General features: G+C 43.6%; 1 protein-coding gene and 2 long non-coding RNA genes across 3 annotated transcripts in view; 2 read left to right on the top strand and 1 right to left on the bottom strand.

Annotated features, from left to right (window-relative positions):
- The window catches only part of WDR1 (WD repeat domain 1), a 28,020-nt gene extending 22,312 nt beyond the window's left edge, over nt 1-5,708 (top strand). The window contains exons 9-15 of the mRNA XM_083630449.1: nt 321-408; nt 981-1,137; nt 1,806-1,893; nt 2,786-2,896; nt 3,259-3,432; nt 3,877-4,021; nt 4,616-5,708. Of these exons, the coding sequence (XP_083486575.1) occupies nt 321-408; nt 981-1,137; nt 1,806-1,893; nt 2,786-2,896; nt 3,259-3,432; nt 3,877-4,021; nt 4,616-4,725 (873 nt within the window). The 3' untranslated portion in view covers nt 4,726-5,708. The remainder of the gene's footprint in view (nt 1-320; nt 409-980; nt 1,138-1,805; nt 1,894-2,785; nt 2,897-3,258; nt 3,433-3,876; nt 4,022-4,615) is intronic.
- LOC310770307 overlaps nt 1-20,323 on the top strand; it is a 473,978-nt gene that overhangs the window by 360,875 nt on the left and 92,780 nt on the right. The window lies entirely within an intron of this gene.
- Nucleotides 19,255-20,323, bottom strand: part of LOC310770353 — a 571,729-nt gene continuing 570,660 nt past the window's right edge. Inside the window, exon 3 of the long non-coding RNA XR_014552103.1 lies at nt 19,255-19,780. This is a non-coding gene — a long non-coding RNA (uncharacterized lncRNA). The remainder of the gene's footprint in view (nt 19,781-20,323) is intronic.

Raw genomic sequence — 20,323 nt, 5'->3', positions numbered from 1 at the left:
GGATAATATTTGCCCTGTGTTGTTGTTTTTAATAGACTATTTTGAGGATAAGACAATGGCTTGGGACCAATTCCTCTTCTCCCCCCTGCCCCAGAAGCGCATAGCAGAGGGTTTGTGGGCTTGTCAACTTTTGTCTATTATCAGAGTAGTTTGAGGTTAGGCGAAGCTTTTCTGGGGAGGGGGGGTTCTTCCCAAAATCTGTGCAAAGAAGCCCAGATTTGGGCAGGAAGAAACAAGTGCGCACAACGTGCTGTGAGTAACTTGAGCTGCTGTCTGTGTAAGTGTAAGAGTTTTTGTTAATTATGTGTGCTTTCTTTCAGGGTCACAGTAAATCAATACAATGTCTTACGGTGCATAAAAATGGGGGGAAATCCTATATCTACTCTGGAAGCCATGATGGGCATATTAATATCCTTTGAGCAACCAAGCAATGTTTTTTTGCAGATGAAAACTCCCTAGTGCTGTGCTGCTATATATGGCTGTCTTTCTTCCCTTTCTCGTAATATTTGCTACTCACTGAAGCATTCTTGGCATGCAGGGTAGTATTAGAGCACAGTTCTCATTTGAACTGCTAAATGAAAGCCTTATGGTTATCCATCTCGCCCACTGAGGCTGCTGTTTTCAGTATAAGTGTCAGTGCAATTCTTTGATTTGGTTGGCGCTTTGAACAAAAACTGTCCCACACAAAGATGGCAGCTGTTCTATCTCACTGAATTTCACATTGCCTTTTTTGTGCCATCTCCCAAGATGCTGTGCTGGCTAGTTTCAGTGAGGCATCTTCAGAAAGTTCTACAGCAGGGTTGCGTGCAAGTTGCAACTGGGAAGAATTCTCTGTTTCTTTGCAGGCCATGCGGTTTAGTGATATGTGTGCTGTCCTAAGCATAGCACAACTTAGGAACTGAGTCGGTTTGATTGTTCCTTGCAATAAATGTCGGGTGTCGCGCTCATCCTGAAGAAAACTTCCTTAATATTTTGCTCACATTATTGGGATTCTGAGACGGGGGAAAATGACAGCTTTTCTGGGAAAGGACACACAAACCAGGTTTCACGAATGGCTGTGGATGAGTCAGAGCAGCTGGTCAGCTGCAGCATGGATGATACCGTGCGGTACACCAGTCTGAGCAAAAAAGACACCAGGTAACGTGTGTGTCAACCTCCACACAAATAATTTACTGTTAGCGTAACACAAAATGACTGTGCCATCTAATTCTGCTGTGTTAAAGCACTATATCAGAAAACCAGATGTCACAAGCAACTTTGGTTGTTCTTTCTGCAACCAACATTATCCGTGGTCGGCGCTTTAAAAAAGCACCAGTTTTACTCTGCTGAGCAGATGGGATTGATAATGCGCAATGGACAGTTGTGTTTATCATCTTATATAGCAAGTTAAAATATCAGTGCAATGTAGGAAAATAAATATGAAGTGTCTGAGAATAAAACATTCTCCACCAAATGTGTAAGAAAAATGTAAGCTGCTGCTCAAAAGATGTGGGGTGTGCAAAATGTTCTTGGTCGCCCTTTAATGTGCTGAAAGATGCCTTTCTCCAAGTACCAAATGCTAGTTCATATTTTTTAATTGGTGAAGTATATTGTACCTTGACTACTACAGCTTTCCGTTGTCCCACCTTGGTCCCTTTACATCTACCCTGCTGCCCAAATTGCCCATCTTCCTGATAACAAAGTACCACTCCTTAAATCCCCATGTTTCGTATCTGCTCTCAGGTCCTTTGGTCCTATTCTTGCCAGTGACTTCAGCTCCTTCAGCTAAGGAAAAATTTTGCTCATTTTTCCCTTTCCCTTTTCAGTGGCCAGGATGTTATTAAAATGGATGTTCAGCCCAAATGCATTGCAGTTGGACCTGGTGGGTATGCAGTGGTGATATGCATTGGAGAGGTGCGTATCAGGAAAAATGGATTGTATTGTAATGCAATATAGGACTGTCATCCTAACCCCACTTACCTGGGAGTAAGACCCATTGACTTCCATAGGACTTACTTCCGAGTAGATGTGGTTTGGATTGCATAATAAGTTTCTTAACCATAATGCACACTTTAAAACTTGTTTTGAAAGTGTAGCAGGTTATTTCTACTTGGATTTCTCATGGTGCTATTTAAAGTGATATTTGGTAACTGGTTTATAGTGCTTAGATGCAGAAGCATTACTAGGTACTGGAAAGAATCAGAGCGCAGGCTGATGACATTATTACTGAGGCGGGGTGGGGGGAGTTTATGCTATTTTACACTGGTGTAAATGCAAGCCAACTTTTTTTCCTTTTTTGAGGGGTGAACAAACTTTTGCTGCTGGGCTTACTCTGCCGTGGCAACACACACAGAAACACACGCTCCCTGCCACACCCATTGAGCTCTTACATTTGCCTCTAGGCAAATTAAGGTTGTGGGTGGCTGTGTCTCATTGGCACTGTGGTTGCAGTGTGTTAACGGGCTGCAGGAATCGAGAGACACATTGGCTGGCTTCACAGTTTTCCCACATTGTGATTTTTGCATATTGCGCATGCAGATACACACACACACATCATGCGTCACGATATATTGCCAGGTCAAAAATTATGAAACCAATATAACGATATGGAGTATGATATATCTATATATCGCCCAGCCCTATAAGGCAGCAATAAGCAATGCCTCCCATTTGCAAGTGTCTCTCTCACTGCTCTGGACATGTGAAGGGGTCCTTTGGGCAGAGTAGGGAAGGCTCCTGTAGCATGTAGTGGAACACCATTTTCTAGCAGTACCTCAATGTGATGTGCACACTCCTCGGATTACAGATCGTTCTGATGAAGGACAAGAAGAAGTGCTTTGCAATTGATAACCCTGGCTTTGAACCAGAAGTGGTAGCAGTTCATCCTGGAGGCGGCATGGCAGCCGTTGGAGGAACAGTAAGGGTTTTATTTTCCTCTTTAAGGTAGCCTTTTCTGCTCATTAAGCATTTGGCAGTTCCCACAGCATGGCAGCACTTATGGAAACATTTTCAGTATAGTAATTTCAGATGCTCTCTTAGCTTCAGCTCTAATTATCCCGCAAATTGCTTCTGCCGTTTGCCCCTTCTCTTTCTCTCCGATAAATGTGCTGTTCCTATACCTTAATAACGGATGCAAAAGCAGCAACTGGGTGTGAACTGTTTCTGGTTCAAGACTTGAGAGAGGTTTCTCACCCATGGCAGTAAAAGATCTGAAAACCAGCAAGGCCGTTCTGGGCACTCTGAGGAGAGCTTGACTCTTGCGCATATTTTAACTTCCAGGATGGAAAAGTGTACCTGTATGCAATCCAGGGAACTTCTTTAAAGAAAGAGGAAAAGACGCTGGAAGCGAAAGGTCCTGTGACTGACTTGGCGTACTCTCATGATGGTGCCTTTCTGGCAGTGACGGATGCAAGCAAGGCGGTCACTGTGTTTAGCGTTGCCGATGACTATGCGGTAAGCAGGACTTAGTTCTGTTTTTTGTATACTGTATTGTTTTATTGCTGTGGCCGATGGCTGACGCAAATAAAGATTCCTTCATTCATTCAGTGTAGAAACCTTGCACATAGATCAAATATCCCTCATAGGCAGGTTTATTAAATGCTGTTGAAGCAAGACTTAACACTTTGCGGGGTCTTGCAAATACAAATGGAAAACAACTTAGTAAGTGGCAGTGGAAGAACTGAGTGTTGTCCTAATTAATTTATATTATTAAAGCCTCTCTTGGAATCTGTTGCCCCTCTTTAGATTGAATTGGAATTTATTCAGTAGTTCTTGCATTGGGTTTTATTAGTTTCTGTGCAATTAGAACATAAAGAGCTTCGATTTTTTTTTAATCAATGGTTAATTCATTTTTAGGATTAAAAACCAGTGATTGTCTTACTTTCACTTTCTCAATAGGAGCATAATATTTTCTATGGACACCACGCGAAGATTGTTTGCATTGCCTGGTCACCAGATAACGAGCACTTTGCTTCTGGAGGAATGGATATGATGGTTTATGTTTGGACAGTGAGTGACCCAGAGACTCGAGTTAAAATACAAGGTAACAGTATAGCCTTCTCATTACGGAGAAATCTAAAGTGCTGTGTTCATCGTTCATTGCATTCTTGGAATAACAGAAGTTGGGGAATAGTGTTTTTGAGGGAAATCACGGGGCTAAAATTATCCTGAAGGATGAAGACCTGTAAACAGATTTTTTGACATCAAGGCCGCAATTCTGCCTGATACAGAGCGGCTGCTGTTAAGCCCTTGGTGTCGCCACTTCTTCCCCTGTCGTGTGTGCTGCCAACTCCTTCCAGCGGCTCTCGCCTGTATGTCGGGGTCTCCCAACAGAAGTGAAGTCATGCATAGGGGCTGAGTGAGGGGATTGTGCAGGTTGGTGAGGCTGGAAGGTGAGGTCTAGAAGAGCCTTGAATAGAAATTAAAGACCTGACCAGTGTGTTGCCATCACACTGCGCGCAACAATGACGCAGGGGCCCCAGGTGAGCAAACATCAAGGGTGCTGGGAGGGGGGGAGGGGAGAGGGGAGTTCATGCATAAGCCCTGGTATGAAAGGTATGCTCCTGCTAAACTTTTTAAGAGCAAATTTGGAAAGAGGTTGGTTGCATCAATTTACATTTTCTGTTGCTTCTGTCAGATGCCCACAGATTACATCATGTAAGCAGCTTGGCGTGGCTGGACGAACATACCTTGGTAACAACATCTCACGATGCATCTGTCAAAGAGTGGTCCATTTCCTACAAATAAAATGCCTTCAATCAGGAGAAGCTCATCAGGGACTAGAACTACTGGAGTGGAATATAGCATTTCTCTTCCTTAAAAATATACAAATCTGTCACGACCTCCAGGGTCCTATAGCATATTCTCATATCTTGCAGAGGATGTTTGTATCTGTAATTAAATGACCTTTGAAAAGCTTTAGTCGGTAATGCTTTGCACTTGAGAAGCACTTAAATTATGTCTGGAGCTTGCAAAATCTTTTGTGTGCTGAACATTCCAGGGTCTGCAACCTAGCAGGTCGGCATAAAAGAGTTTAAATTGATTTGGTTCCTTGATTTTTAATATCTGTCACACACACATACTTGCACATGGTATTGTACAGCATGAGAGTATTCTCATTTTTTTCTAACTGCAGAACATTTCTGTACTAACAGTCATAGTAAAGAATGCTAGTTGTGATCCAAAAATGAATTGTGGTGTGCAGCTACTGTATATTGGCTTGTCTGTAATGCACCAAATTGTTGCCTCAGATTTCCTTCACCAGATAACAAAGTGGGGTACATCCATAATAAACCTTTTCTGTATTTCCTGTCCAGATTTGTAGTTATTTTTAAGATGGAAATGTGGGGTTTTGATGTATTTTGCCATTCTTTTAGTAATTAAAGTTTACAGATAAACGTCAAAGGCATTTTTTTCGGATATACCTTTGTTACCTTTTTGAACAAATGAGAATACTTGATCATGGTTTGTTGTTTGGAAATGAATGCTTCTAGATCTGCTTTAAATATACCTTCTTTCCTAAGGAGAAATATGTCTATGTAAGAACATTTGCAGTAATTATGAAAACGCCATTTTCAGTACAGGAATTAAAGTAAAGTAAAGCAATTACTGTGAGTTGAACTGATCATTACAACAAACAGCAATCTCTAACACTGTAGAAACAGAAATATTTCTTCTGAAGAGACCTTTCTCCCAATAAAGAACTTCTGTATGTTTTATCTCCTGCTTAATACAGTTTGTGGGGTCACATTTATTTCAGTGGCGAAAATGAGATTTCTAGGACTGTATAAACCTCCCTTCAATCTTTCTCGCATGTTTGCATGTGCTTGCAAGTAATGCGAAACCATGGTTTAGCCTAGGACTGGGGGGCCAGTGGTTTTCCATTCATGGTTTATTGCTGCATGAATGAGCCCTTCATAAGCCTATATATTATTATATTTATTTATTTACGGCTATTAGCCCATAAACTTCATAAGCCTAAGCAAAGCGTTGACTTGCAAGGTCTCCTCTGCTCCACTGGCCAAGTACAGTTTTGCTTTCTATAAATCCCAGAGCTTTAGGAGCCAGGGAATTCTGCTTTACAACAAGCAGTGATTTGTTTCTGAACATGCCAACTTCAAAACATGGGTTGTGAAGCTGGCTCATTAAACAACTACAGAGTGAGTCCATTTTGGATATTTTTCTGCTTCTGAAAGCTGGGTGGGTAAAAACTTGGGGTTCCCCACTTTCCCCGGGCAGGAAATGCCTGGTCAAGAGGGAAAAACAGGGAATTGCAATCAACATCAACCAGAAACCGTCAGGTTGGGAGTGGGATAGGATAGGACAAGAAAGTATAGAGCCAATTCCCCTATTCAAACACTTGAAGTTAAGGAACTCTTGTGGGGGGGGGGGGGAAAGCCGCGTGAGAGAGATTTGGCTACTGCATGAGAAACTAAACTAAGGAGGAAGGAAAATTTCTTATGGGGAGCATTTTGAAATTGTGGCATCATTGTGAGGAAGTTTAACTGCAAGATTCCTTGTTTCTAAAACCAGTTGCAGCAGCCCGCCTCATGCTTCTATGCTGGCTCATTTCAAGCTACTAAAATTCTGCTAATATTTCCAGATGTGCAACCTGTCCAGCTTCACCAGACTGCCTTTCATGCCTCAATCTTCCTTGTGAAAACAATGCAGCTGTCTATGAATGGTGGCACTTTGCATTCTCGATGGGTGGACCTTTTTTTGATGCAAGTGTTTCCAAATTACTGGTGTCATACTCACTTTCAAGTTTACAGCTTGGTGCATACCTATCCAAGGCAAGTATCTCCTAGGAGGATACATATTTCATGATAATTCGTCAACATTTAGCCTTTTCTCAGATTTTCATATCACAAACACATTTCCTTAAATGCAGCATCAGTTGACGGCTCTCAGCAGAGGCTGCCAATGCAGGAAAAGAAAGAGCATTCTTAAGAGACTGATCAAGCTAGCTGTTTTCTAAAGTGAGGTGAATTAAAACTCACATGGGAGACAGGTTTGAGAAGTGCAACTGAGTGAATTGCTGACCCACTGAACTTAGTGCTATTATACCACTTTAAGCAACCCTGGCTTTCCACAAAGAATTGTGAGAAGTTAAGGGGGATGATGATGATGATGATGATAGTTGTTAGGATGCTCCTCTTCCTCTCTGGTTTACAATTGTGAGTGGTTTAATTTCTTCACAGGGAACTCCGGGAATTGTAGCTCTGAAAAAAGAACAGGGTTCTCCCAACAGCTTCTTTTATAATCTGCTATCAAAGCCAGAACACTCTTGCTTTATTTCTTTTTTGACTCAGACTAACATAGCTACACGTATACACTTTGTGTAGACCATGGGTAGGCAAACTACGGCCCGGCGGCTGGATCCGGCCCAGTCGCCTTCTAACTCTGGCCCACAGACAGTCCAGGAATCTGTGTGTTTTTACATGAGTAGAATGCACCCTTTTGTTTAAAATGCATCTCTGGGTTATTTGTGGGGCATAGGAATTCGTTCATTATTATTTTTTCAAAATATAGTCTGGCCCCCCACAAGGTCTGAGGGACAGTGGACCAGCCCCCTGCTGAAAAAGTTTGCTGACCCCTGGTGTAGACTCCTTGCATGACAAAACCATGCATTGCACATTGGACTTGAGTGTATTGTGGTACACAGGTCTGGCACGAATCAAGGAGTGTGTCTCTCCCCTTAGGCCCAAGCTACATGTTATGGGGAGTTATGTCATCCCTGGCAGGTCTCTGCAATGAGGGAGGAAGAAACTGGGAACAGAATGGGGCTGCTTTTCTTTCCAGAGGGGAAGGGAGATAATATCCCTTAGCCAACCAGGGGAGTTGAAGGGGCAAACGGCAGGGAAGAAATGAGGTAAGCAATCACTGTCCTCTTCTGATCCACTGTCCCCTCTTCTACATACAGCGGTACCTCGGTTTACAAACATAATCTGTTCAGGAAGTCTGTTCTTAAACCGAAACCGTTCTTAAACCGAGGTGCGCTTTCCCTAATGAGGCCTCCTACTGCCGGTGCCCATCCACCGTTCGGCTTCCATTCTTAGACCGAGGTAAAGTTCTCAAACCGGGACACTACTTCCGGTTTTGCGGAGTTCGTAAACCGAATCGTTCGTAGGCAGGACTGTTCATAAACCAAGGTACCACTGTACTGTAGTGACTTACGCATGTTGCCATCCCACCACCAGATGGCGCATTGGTTCCACTTGGTTTAACCCTCTTGCACTGCAAGAGTTGGAATGAATAGACCTAGTGAGTCCTCATGAGAAGAGTTGTGCAGCAGTACAGTTCTGAGTTCGTTGTGTTCTTGGTTTTGGCAACCTGAGTTGCCCTGTGGTTTTGTTGCTTAACTAAATAGCTCCATTCATTGACCAACCTTGTTATACCTGCCCCCATAAATATAGCATAATTACCTACATCCTGATTAAATGATCCCAATAAAACACGGGATTCTGTCTCAGTGGCAATAATCTGTTTGCTGTTCCAGTTCTTAAGCAGGGTCACATGTCTTTCCCGATGTGACTCCGCTTGTCCCTGCAGTAATCTCCCAGCATCCTATCTTACGCGTGGGGCGCTCAGCAGCCTCCCGATCACAGCTTTTGCTCTGCGCTTTGCTGGTGGCTGAAAATGATTGTTTCCAATAATGCCATGCTGAAGTTCTGCTGTTATAGAGACACACTCTTAGGTTTCCCGTTCTTCTTTATTTCTTCCCTCCGGTGTTTCTTGCCCACATAAGTAGGGTTTATTTGTGCCCACAAAGAGAAAAGTAGTAACAACAAAAAAGTTCAACACAAGGAGCTTTTGTTAAAAGTAAAAAAAAAAGAGGGGGGGAGCAGAGGTGAATGAATACAATTAGAAAATTATAAATGGGGTATAAAAATCACAACTTGGCCTAGTACAATGAAATAGAAAGGAAAAAGTCTTGCCTATTTATAGACGAGCCCAAATAAAATCAGAGGGATTTGCTACCTATGTGACTACGTTGTCATATATACTTAATCAATATCCCCCCCCAAAAAAACACCAGGTGGAATCAGAAGGATCAGCTACACTTAAAAAAACCCCCAAACTACAACAAAGTTTGCAGTGGTACGCAACTATTAAAAGGTGATTAGAGCAGGGCTGAATTAAATATTATCATAAGTATTCTACAAGATGTATCTCCAGCCCAGTTGGGACTTCTGCTTCAGGTTTAGCTTATTGATACTGTATTTCCTAATATGAGGTGTGTGTGTGTGTGTATGTGTGTGTGTGTGTTGCTGCCTACAATGACCATCTTAGAATGGTCCTGTGATTCTTTACATGATGTTGGATTCCAGCTATCATCACCCGCAGCCAACATTTATTATTGATTTAACGAATCACTATCCATAAAACTTCCTGAAGTGATTTGACAATAAAAACAAGTTCAAAGCTGATGCAGATGCGGGGGGTGGGGGGACACAGGAGCGGTTGCCACAGGTGCAAAATTTTTAATGGGTACAAAATTTCAAAACCCGATGCTGCCTCAATACAGCAGTGCGTCTGTCACTGGGCTCCATTGAAAACAGCTTCTCCATGAGAACCAGGAAGTTACCTCTCCAGAGAACGGAATGACTCTTCTTATCTCTGTGGCTGCCATCTCCCGGGTGATGTGGACGCTGTCAGGCAGTTGAATGCGCATGGGTACTCCGTTCCCCAAATCCACGTGTCCCCAGGCACTGGCAACACATGCTATGCTACTGGTGCCAGGCAAATATGTTTTTGTTCTCCCAGGCCTTTGGCTGACACCAGTGATTGGACTATGTTTTTAATATGTGTGTGTGTGTGTGTTGCATTTTATACTTGCATATCACTTTGGAACCGTTCCTTGTGGGAAGTGATTCGTAAATACAGTAGACCTAAACCTAAACCTGCTTGAGCTGAATGCAGGGCAGCCTATGCAGCAGAACATTATTGGTAGTGATTGGAATTCAGATGAGGACGGGTGGAACAGGCATGTGGGACGCTGTTGGTGTGTCCTCTTGTAAAACGCTGGCCGGTTGGACTTTCTAATAAGCAAACATTATAATTTCTTCCATTACAAAACAATGTCTTTATCCTCTTCTTATCTTTGACATCTAAGAAATTCCGGCCCTATGATCTTTTCCCATGACCAGCCCAGCTTTGCTATAAAATGCTGTGAATAGGCACATTGTTAAGACATATTGACAGTCTTTACAAATTGCAACAATAAAATTCTATATGTGTCTTGTTGAAATTCCAAAGCCTTGACAAAGCGAAAACAAAAACAAAGCTCCTGCCCATTTTAGAGGACTTTTATCAGATTATAGATTATTATCTTGAGCCTAATGCAGAAATGGAGTCACAGCTTTATCAAACCCATGAGAGTCCCCTGTTTCAGGTGGTTCAGATGTATAACATGTAGCAAGAGGCCATAGGAGCCAAATCCTAGGGTCTGAGGTCCCTTCTGCCCCCCCAAAAAAATATTTGAGGGGAGCGCCCTTGTCAAGTTTATGGGCATTGCCATTCAAATGGTATGTGTATGCTGTGTCATACGTTCTGGTGCATTCTGCCAGGAAAAGAAGGCGCTGTCTCCGCCCTTTGCTCAGCTGCAGCAAGACCTGATAGCTATTTGGTGGACCTTTGACAAAAGCATGAGAGGCTTGGCTCAAAAGCCCAACAGCGTTCAGTATCTTTCAATGTTTATGTGCAAAGAGTATTTAGGGAAAAGATCGACGGGCTCTGCGCCAGCATCTGGCATCCTCAGGCAGCTTCTGGCTCTTTCGGTGCCCATCACTAATGCCCTTAAAATGGCCCCAGCCATTTTAATAACCCATAATGTTCCCCTGACATAGCAGTGTTCTGGGGCTGTGTGGTAAGTTTAAATAGTGACTAGACGCAACTGGCAGTGCTATTTGGGTCACTAATGTCACCAGGTAAATCTGCCAAGACCCATCAACAGGGGATTTTGACCAGGGTCTCTCAAACCTAATGATGGGCCACTTCAGAGGCCTGCATCAAACTCTCCCTGCATAAAATCGTGCAATTCACCTCGGTCAGCAGGTAACTTCTTTGCTGCCATTCGTCAAATGGTAGCAAATCCCTTTCATATCCATATTTTGTTACAGAAGTTTTATAGTGCCATTTTGTGCATGCCTTATCAGTCACATTGATTGTTTGATTTGGAAAGAGATTATTCTGCAGATAGCATCCATTTTCTGTGTAATTATGGTTTTCTCTGTGCAATAAACTAAATTGCAGATTAATGCTTCCGGAGTTCTCCAGGTAGAATTGCCAGTGATTTATAAAGTCCTCACTGCCCAGAGCTTGCTAGCTCCTTTCCAGCTTTCACACAACAAATCAGTCCAAATACTGCCCTCATACAACACAAAGGATGCATTATCTGGCAGCGGTCACTCAGGAATTGTTCTGAGGAGGACAAAATTATGTGTGGCATCAAACGCCTCTTTGAATTGAGCATGCAGCTTCTAAAATGCAGTTACATTAACTGGCTGGGGGTGAGGGGAATTAATGAGATCAGGTCAGGGATTACTATTTGATCCCAAATAATAATCAACTCCCACTCCCAAGCTATACCTTCTCCTACCTATAACCACTGGAACTGATGTAAAAATAGAGACAGAGCCATGGTAACTCCATGCTATAGAATCATTCAAACACATATTGACACCATCCTACAATAAAATTACATGAAGTACAAAAGTTAGGGATAAGACGATAGTTGTTGTTGCTGTTGTTATTGTTGTCATTTAGTCATGTCCGACTCTTCGTGACCCCCTGGACCAGAGCACGCCAGGCACTCCTGTCTTCCACTGCCTCCCGCAGTTTGGTCAAACTCATGCTGGTAGCTTCGAGAACACTGTCCAACCATCTCGTCCTCTGTCTTCCCCTTCTCCTTGTGCCATCGATCTTTCCCAACATCAGAGTCTTTTCCAGGGAGTCTTCTCTTCTCATGAGGTGGCCAAAGTATTGGAGTCTCAGCTTCAGGATTTGTCCTTCCAGTGAGCACTCAGGGCTGATTTCCTTAAGAATGGATAGGTTTGATCTTCTTGCAGTCCATGGGCACCATAATTCAAAAGCATCAATTTTTTGGCGCTCAGCCTTCTTCATGGTCCAGCTAAGGACTAATATGATAGTCTAAGGACTATTATATCCGTAACTATGCCAAGGCCTCCTCCCACTCAGGGGGGAATATGTTAGAACCAGACTTTCCCCCACCCAGGCTCACCCTACAGATCAGGGTCACAAATCTGTTCTCCGGGACATGGCCAACAATTCAGTTCCTAACTGATGGGGGGGGTCTTTATGCCTCACCAAAGTAGCAGTCAGGGCCATATTAAGACCTTTACAGGCCCTAAGAAAAATTTTTGGTGCCCCCATATATATCTAATTCAAAATATAAACAACAATAAACCATAAAATATTGTCTTCTACAATTATTTGTATAAAGTTCAGCGTGACTGAGTATTGTTTTTACATTTTTTGCTGCACTGAACTCATGGCGCACATATTGTGGGAGCCTTTTATTGTGGACCCTGTTTCATCTGCACCACAGGGTCCATGGTAAATCCGGCAATGGGAAACTTCTGTGGTGCCCCCCTTCCCTTGATGCCCTAAGCAGATGCTTATTTTGCTCAGTGGTTAAGCCACACAGGTAGCAGTTCAAGGGGGTAAATCCTGTTGGTGTCTCCCCACTTTTGGTTTAACCCTGCTGTACCACCACTGGCCTGCTCTTATATCAGCCAGCTGAAGTTGGGACACTGGTCCACGTGTAGAAAAACTTCCCCACCCCAGCTGCAAGTAATGAAAACTGTCAAACTGAAGTAATATGGGCAAACACTCTAGCAAGGAAGCAAACAAGCAGCATAACATTCATGTTACCTGACAGGCAGATGGATAAAACCCATCTTTACCAGCACAACAGGAGCAGCTCAGGCTGAGGGGCTGGGATGGAAGCTGCAATTTCCCCCTTCTTAGTCCTTTCTTCTTCTGGTCATGCCCCCAAAGCACACTCACAGACAACGTACTTGAACGCTAGTTTCACAAAAGAATAATCCTCAGTGACATATTGTGGCAAGAAAGTATATTTTTCTTAGTACCTCTTGAATTCTGCACAAGTGGTAATAACTCCTGCCGCACCTCCCTTCTCGTGAAGCCCTCTGAGGGGAGAAAATTCATGGGGTCCCTTTTACCATTAGGACTTCACAAAAAATAGCAGTTAGAAAGTTTGTGCCTTTTGCTCTCTTCTACTTTAATTTTAAATAACCAAAAGATTTAGAGGAACATGCATACCTACAGCCCAATTTATTACCCAGTCATATAAACACTGAAGTATTTCAAACAGATATAGATATTTAAATCCAAGGATAATGATTTAACTAGATCATGAATCAGGCTACTAATCACATAGCTGGCCGCCAATGTGTGGGTGCTTGTGAACCTTACATGCTTCCGATGCATTAGTAATAAACGTATTTCCATCAATGGAAACTGTGAAGTAATGTCAACTAGAGATTAAGTGAGAACTGACGCAGCAGCAGGGGCATATCCTGGACATACCTTGTAACAGGAGCAGGAAACCTGTTTTGGAAACTGTATTGAATTGAATTACCGTACTTTGGTTTGATTTGTAATAATTTGGAAAGGAAATAAAAAATAATTGGCATGGTGTCTTTTCCATCAACATTTCTGTTACAGCAATTAAGAGAAGATTTCTCAAGTATATTTCTTTAACCTGTCATTGTAAGGCAAGTTTCATTAGCATATCCATTATCAATAAGAACTTGATTGCACAGAAAAAATAATTAGCTCCAAAGAGTACCCTAATTTATCAGCTTTATAAGCAGGTCAACTAAAATAACAGCCCGTTGCTTCTCACTTAATGTTTGACCTAAAGAATAAATGAGCGATGAATTTTTATTTTTTAAGTTCTGTTAACTCAATGTAACAATTTGACAGTCGCTTAGCTCCAGGCTGAGGCAAGATATTTCTTGGCCCTTCCTGAACACATGCAGGATTGGGAACCACTCCTTACCCTCCAAGCTTCCATCAAATCCATCCAGATAAACTCATTGTCAAAGCACCTTGGATGGAGTGCGTGCAGTTCCATGGTTTAGTCTAAACCTGGGGCAAAAGTAGGTATGATGTGGGAGATCATCTTCAAGCTGCTGATGGGGTAAAGGTTTTTCATTAATTAGCCGTCCCAACTGGTTACTATAAAGTTTGAAGAAGCAGCATTCAGAGAAGAATAACCAGCTTCCACACCATGTCATCAAAATAAATCACTCCTGTCCCCCTCCTGGAACGGCTGATAGCTACACAGTGGAAAACATATGTCCTATACGGTATTGCTATGTTTTTCTTTAATAATAATAATAATATTTTTTTATTTATACCCCGCCCTCCCCAGCCAAGGCCAGGCTCAGAGCGGCTTACAAGCAATAATAAAAACAAGATGAATGATTACAACTTAAAAACAAAAATAAAATACAACATTAAAATAATGGAACATTAAAATATTAAAATGTAGCCTCATCGCAGGAGGAGAAGGAAAAGAAAAAAGAAAGATAGGGAGGGAGGGAATCAAATTGGCTCCAAGCCAAAGGCCAGGCGGAACAACTCTGTCTTACAGGCCCTGCGGAAAGAAATCAGATCCTGCAGGGCCCTGGTCTCATGAGGCAGAGCGTTCCACCAGCAGGAGCCAGTGTTGAAAAGGCCCTGGCTCTGGTTGAAGCCATTCTAACTTCCTTAGGGCCCGGGACCACTAGGGTGTTGCTATTTATGGACCTTGAGGCTCTCCGTGGGGCATACCAGGAGAGGCGGTCCCGTAGGTACGAGGGTCCTAGGCCGTGAAGGGCTTTAAAGGTCAAAAGCAGCACCTTAAATCTGACCCTGTACTCCACCGGGAGCCAGTGCAGCTTGAAAAGCACTGGGTGAATATGCTCCCATGGCAGAGACCCCGTGAGGAGCCGCGCTGCAGCATTCTGTACCCACTGGAGTTTTTGGGACAGCTTCAAGGGCAGCCCCGTGTAGAGCGAATTACAGTAGTCAAGCCTGGAGATGACTCTCACATGGATCACTGTGGCCAGGTCGGGGCGGGAAAGGTAAGGGACCAACTGCTTGATGCGGCGAAGGTGGAAAAATGTCGCCTTGGCTGTTGCTGTAACTTGCGCCTCCATGGAAAGGGAGGCGTCAAGGATTACACCCAAACTCTTAACGGAAGGCAATGGCACTAATTGGGCCCCCGCAAGAGAAGGGAGCTGGTCCCTCATCCCCATGCCATCCCGACCTAGCCATAGGACCTCTGACTTTGAAGGATTTATTTTCAATCGGCTCCTACGAAACCATCCAGCCACAGCTTCCAAGCATCTGGTCAGTGTGTTCGGGGCCGAGTCGGTGTGGCCATCCATCAGCAGATAGAGCTGAGTGTCATCAGCATATTGGTAACAGCCCAGCCCAAAGCTCCGGATAATCTGGGCAAGGGGGCACATAAAGATGTTAAAAAGCATCGAGGAGAGAATTGCGCCCTGCGGCACTCCACACACCAAGGAGTGGCGCAACGACATTTCCCTCCCTAGTGCCACCCTCTGTCCCCGACCAGAGATAAAAGAGCACAGCCAGTTACGGGCTATGCCCTGTATCCCCACGTCTGCGAGGCGGTGGTCCAGAAGATCATGATCGACCATGTCAAAGGCTGCTGACAAATCTAAAAGGATCAGCAGTCCTGACCCGCCTCGATCCAGTTGTCTACGGAGGTCATCTGTTAGGGCAACCAGAGCCGTCTCCATCCCAAAACCAGGATGGAAACTGGACTGAAATGGATCTAATGCCGATGTTTCCTCCAGAAACCTACCAAGCTGTTCAGCAACCGCTCTCTCAATTACCTTACCCAGGTATGGAAGATTTGAAACTGGGCGGTAATTGGATAGGTCTAAGGGATCTAATGAAGTTTTCTTTAAGAGTGGACACACCACTGCTTCCTTCAGTTCCCCTGGGAATGTCCCCGTGTCAAGGGACAAATTGATAATTTCAACCAGGGCGGTCCGCGCAACATCTGGACACTCCCTAATCAGCCAAGACAGGCACGGATCAAGGAGGCAGGTGGTGGGTCTACCACCTTGGAGGAATCTATCCACATCAGTAGGGAGTATCCGATCGAAATGGTCCAACACTGGACCTGAAGTCAGTCGAGGGGCCTCCAGTTCAGTCACTGTATCTAAATTGGCAGGGAGGTCACGGCGGAGCAACAGGACTTTCTCCGAAAAAAGGTTGCGAATGCCTCACAGCTGTGGGTCGAATTTGTGCTTAAATTTGGTTGTCCTCCCAAGGACGTTATTGACCTAATTATTCTAAAAAGTTGTGCCGGGCGAGAGCTAGCGGATGCAATGGAAGCTGCAAAGTAAGACTTCTTAGCAGCTTTCATAGCCATCTCATAGGCTTTCATAAGCGTCCTATAAGATGTTCTTGAGGCTCCGTCACGAGTCCGTCGCCATACTCGCTCTAGCCGTCTGAGATCCCGCTTCATTTTCCGGAGCTCCTCAGTAAACCAAGGTGCCCGGTTTTGACGGGGCCGCAGAGGGCGCTTAGGCGCGATCTCATCAATGGCTGCCAAGAGCCGGTTATTCCAGTCCTCAGCAAGGTCATCTAATGAGTCGCCAGGAGGAGCAGGGTTCCGCAAGGCTTGTCGGAATCTATCAGGATCCATCAGTTTTCGCGGACGAGCCCAAATAGGTTCGCCACCCAAGCCGGGGAGGAGCGGAAAGTCAATCTTGGCTTTCAGAGCGTAGTGATCAGACCATGGCACTTCCACAGCGGGGAGCATGATCACACCTATGCCAGCCCCAAAGATCAGATCCAGCGTGTGGCCTGCTTGATGAGTGGGGCCCAAAACAAACTGGGAGAGCCCTAGTGGGAGAGCCCTGGAAGTCACTAGGTCCAGAGCCTGTGAGGAGGGAGCGGCATCGGCATGGACGTTGAAGTCTCCCAAAACCAGTAGGTTTGGGAATTCCAAGGCCCAGCCCGCCACCACCTCCAGCAGGTCTGACAGGGTGGCTGCAGGTGTGCTGGGTGGTCGGTACACCAGCCAGACAGCCAAGCTCTCCTTGGTGCCCCACACGAGACCAACACATTCAATGCCGGAGATCGCCGGTGATGGCAGAGCTCTGAAAGAGCAATCCTCCTGGAATAACAACGCTACTCCTCTCCCCCCGACCCACAGTCCGCGATTGATGGAGGACAGAGAAACCTGGGGGTGTTATCTCATGTAGGGAGACTACTTTGCCTTCCCGTACCCAGGTCTCCATCACGCAAGCCAGGTCAATCCCCTGCGAGACAAAAAAGTCACGCACGGTGGCGGTTTTGTTGCCTATGGACCTACACTTGCAATCTACACTGGGGAAATGGCATAAGAGAAAATGGTTAGTGCTCCTTTTCCAAGTACATTTGCTTGATTTTCAAAGCAGCAGTATGGGAATGGGAATGCCCATTTGAGGCCACTTTTTCCTAATCAACTCCCTGCAACACCAGTTTCTCCCACTGTGTTCTGCCTTTCCTTCTTTCCTTCCCCAGTACTCCACCCCCCTGAGCAGTTCACCAACCTCTCCTATTCCCTCACTGCCCTTGGGTGGCCCACCCCTGCCCCCATCGCTCTAGTGACTCCATTTTCCTTCTTCCTCTCCTATTTTACCAGGTGATTCCATTTTCCATTTCTAAACATTTATTTTGGGTGCTCCGTGTAGTGAAATGCCTGCTGCCAAGCTTCCAGTCATGGCCACCATCTTTACTTCTCTGTTTAAGAGCATGTCAGAGAGCAAACTGGACTCTGAAGGGCTGTTCAGTCCAAATGTGCTTTAAAGATAAAGAACCATAAACTTGGAGAGAATGGACCTTAAGGAGCCACATTGCAGATTCTATACAGATAAATACCATTTATATTAGCAAGGAAACAAGGAAGCCATTAGCAATTATATCTCTTGACTCTGCCAAAGCTTTTGATAGTGTAGAATGGAATTTCCTGCTAGAGTTATGTAAAAGTATGCAGATGGATAATATGTTTAAACCTCTACTTAAACAACTGTACAAGGATAGTAGGATGGTGGTGTAGACAAATGATCTGGACTTAACACCTGAGGTGGGAAACAAAACAGGGCTGTCTATTATCTCCACTGCATTTTCAGGGAAACCATTAGCAAACATTATAAGAGGTACTAGAGGGATAAAGGAATACAGATAGAGAATACACAATAGATATTGAATCTGTGGATGACATTGCTTTAACGTTCTTAAGTCTGGAAAAGGCCAAAGTGTAATGTCAAAATGGGAGGACTTTGCATTGCTTTCTGGACTTCATATTAATTATGAAATGTGTTTGAACATGAGAAAGGAGGGGGTGCAGTTGCTTCAATTAAAAAAAACAAAGATAAAAGGTTGGAAACATACTATGAATTGGTAGCACCTTTAATAATAATAATAATAATAATAATAATAATAATAATAATAATTTTTATTTATACCCCGCCCTTCCCAGCCAAGGCCGGGATCAGGGCGGCTAAGAAGCAATAATAAAAATAAGCTGAACGAATACAACTTAAAAACAAGATTAAAATACAACATTAAAATATTGAAACATTAAAATATTAAAATGCAGCCTCATCACAGAAGGAGAAAGGAAAAAGAAAAAAGAAAGAGGGGGAGGGAATCAAAGTGGCTCCAAGCCAAAGGCCAGGCGGAACAACTCTGTCTTACAGGCCCTGTGGAAAGAAATCAGATCCTGCAGGGCCCTGGTCTCATGAGAGAGAGCATTCCACCAGGCCGGAGCCATCACTGAAAAGGCCCTGGCTCTGGTTGAGGCCAATCTAACTTCCTTAGGGCCCGGGACCACGAGGGTGTTGTTATTTATGGACCTTGAGGGTCTCCGTGGGGCATACCAGGAGAGGCGGTCCCGTAGGTACGAGGGTCCTAGGCCGTGAAGGGCTTTAAAGGTCAAAAGCAGCACCTTAAATCTGACCCTATACTCCACCGGGAGCCAGTGCAGCTGGAAAAGCACTGGGTGAATATGCTCCCATGGCAGAGACCCCGTGAGGAGCCTTGCTGCTGCATTCTGCACCCGCTGGAGTTTCTTTGGTGAAGAACTTAGAAAAATGAAAGAACATGAACTTTGGGGCAATTATTAAAAAAGCAATTATACAAAAACTAAAGCAATTGAATACTTTGAATTGAATATCATGACTGATCCCTGAGGTGTTTTGTTTTTTTAAAAGTAATATTTATTAAAGTTTTAAAGGTTACAAAAAGAAAAAAGAAAAAACACCAAATTAAGCAAAAGCAAAACAACACATCACAATAAAGAAAAAGAAAGAAAAAGAAAAAGAAAAAGAAAGAAAAAACAGAAAAATAGAAACAATTAAAAAACACAACGAACCTTCCCATAACTTATCTTTCATTTGCTTGTTTCCTTGACCTCCTCACACCTCCCTTTTTTGTATTCTAGTTCAGTTAGCTATTTCAGCAAGTCCTTTCCATCTTTTCCAGTTTTTGTCCTATAATTTATCTTAATATAATGTAACTTTACTTTCCCTCCTTTCACCAATTAACAATCTGTTTTTTCTTAATCCTTTATAACATTTCTGCTAAAACCACATTACTTCATTCCAACATCCTTCTAACATTCCTTAATTTTACAATGTTTCTGTAAATAAACTTTCAATTTCTTCCACTCTTCTTCCACCAACTCTTCTCCCTGATCTCGGATTCTGCCAGTCATTTCCGCCAGTTCCATGTAGTCCATCACCTTCATCTGCCATTCTTCCAGGGTGGGTAGATCTTGTGTCTTCCAGTACTTTGCAATAAGTATTATTGCTGCTGTTGTTGCATACATAAAGAATGTTCTATCCTTCTTTGGCACCAATTGGCCGACCATGCCCAGGAGAAAGGCCTCTGGTTTCTTCAAGAAGGTATATTTAAATACCTTTTTCATTTCATTATAGATCATCTCCCAGAAAGTCTTAATCCTTGGGCATGTCCACCAAAGGTGAAAGAATGTACCTTCAGTCCCTTTACATTTCCAACATTTATTTTTTGCGGTGCTTCAGCCAACATTAAATTGGCAGGGTTTTTTTTAATCATTGAATTATGCATGCTGGACATCAGCCCCTTTCGGGAGGATACTACAATAATATCTCTTCAACCTTTATGTAAGATCCATAAATATTGGGATTCCTGTCATTTATGAATGTGCAAGTTTTATACTGTTGGCGTGGATTAATTTTATACTGCTGATTAAAGTGAGCATTGTCCCTGAAATGTCACTTCAATCAATTTTTTAAAGAAACAA

Source organism: Podarcis filfolensis (genome assembly GCF_964270895.1).
Source record: "Podarcis filfolensis genome assembly, chromosome: 9".
NCBI classification, from domain to species: Eukaryota; Metazoa; Chordata; class Lepidosauria; order Squamata; family Lacertidae; genus Podarcis; species Podarcis filfolensis.
This window is presented reverse-complemented; position numbering and strand designations above follow the sequence as displayed.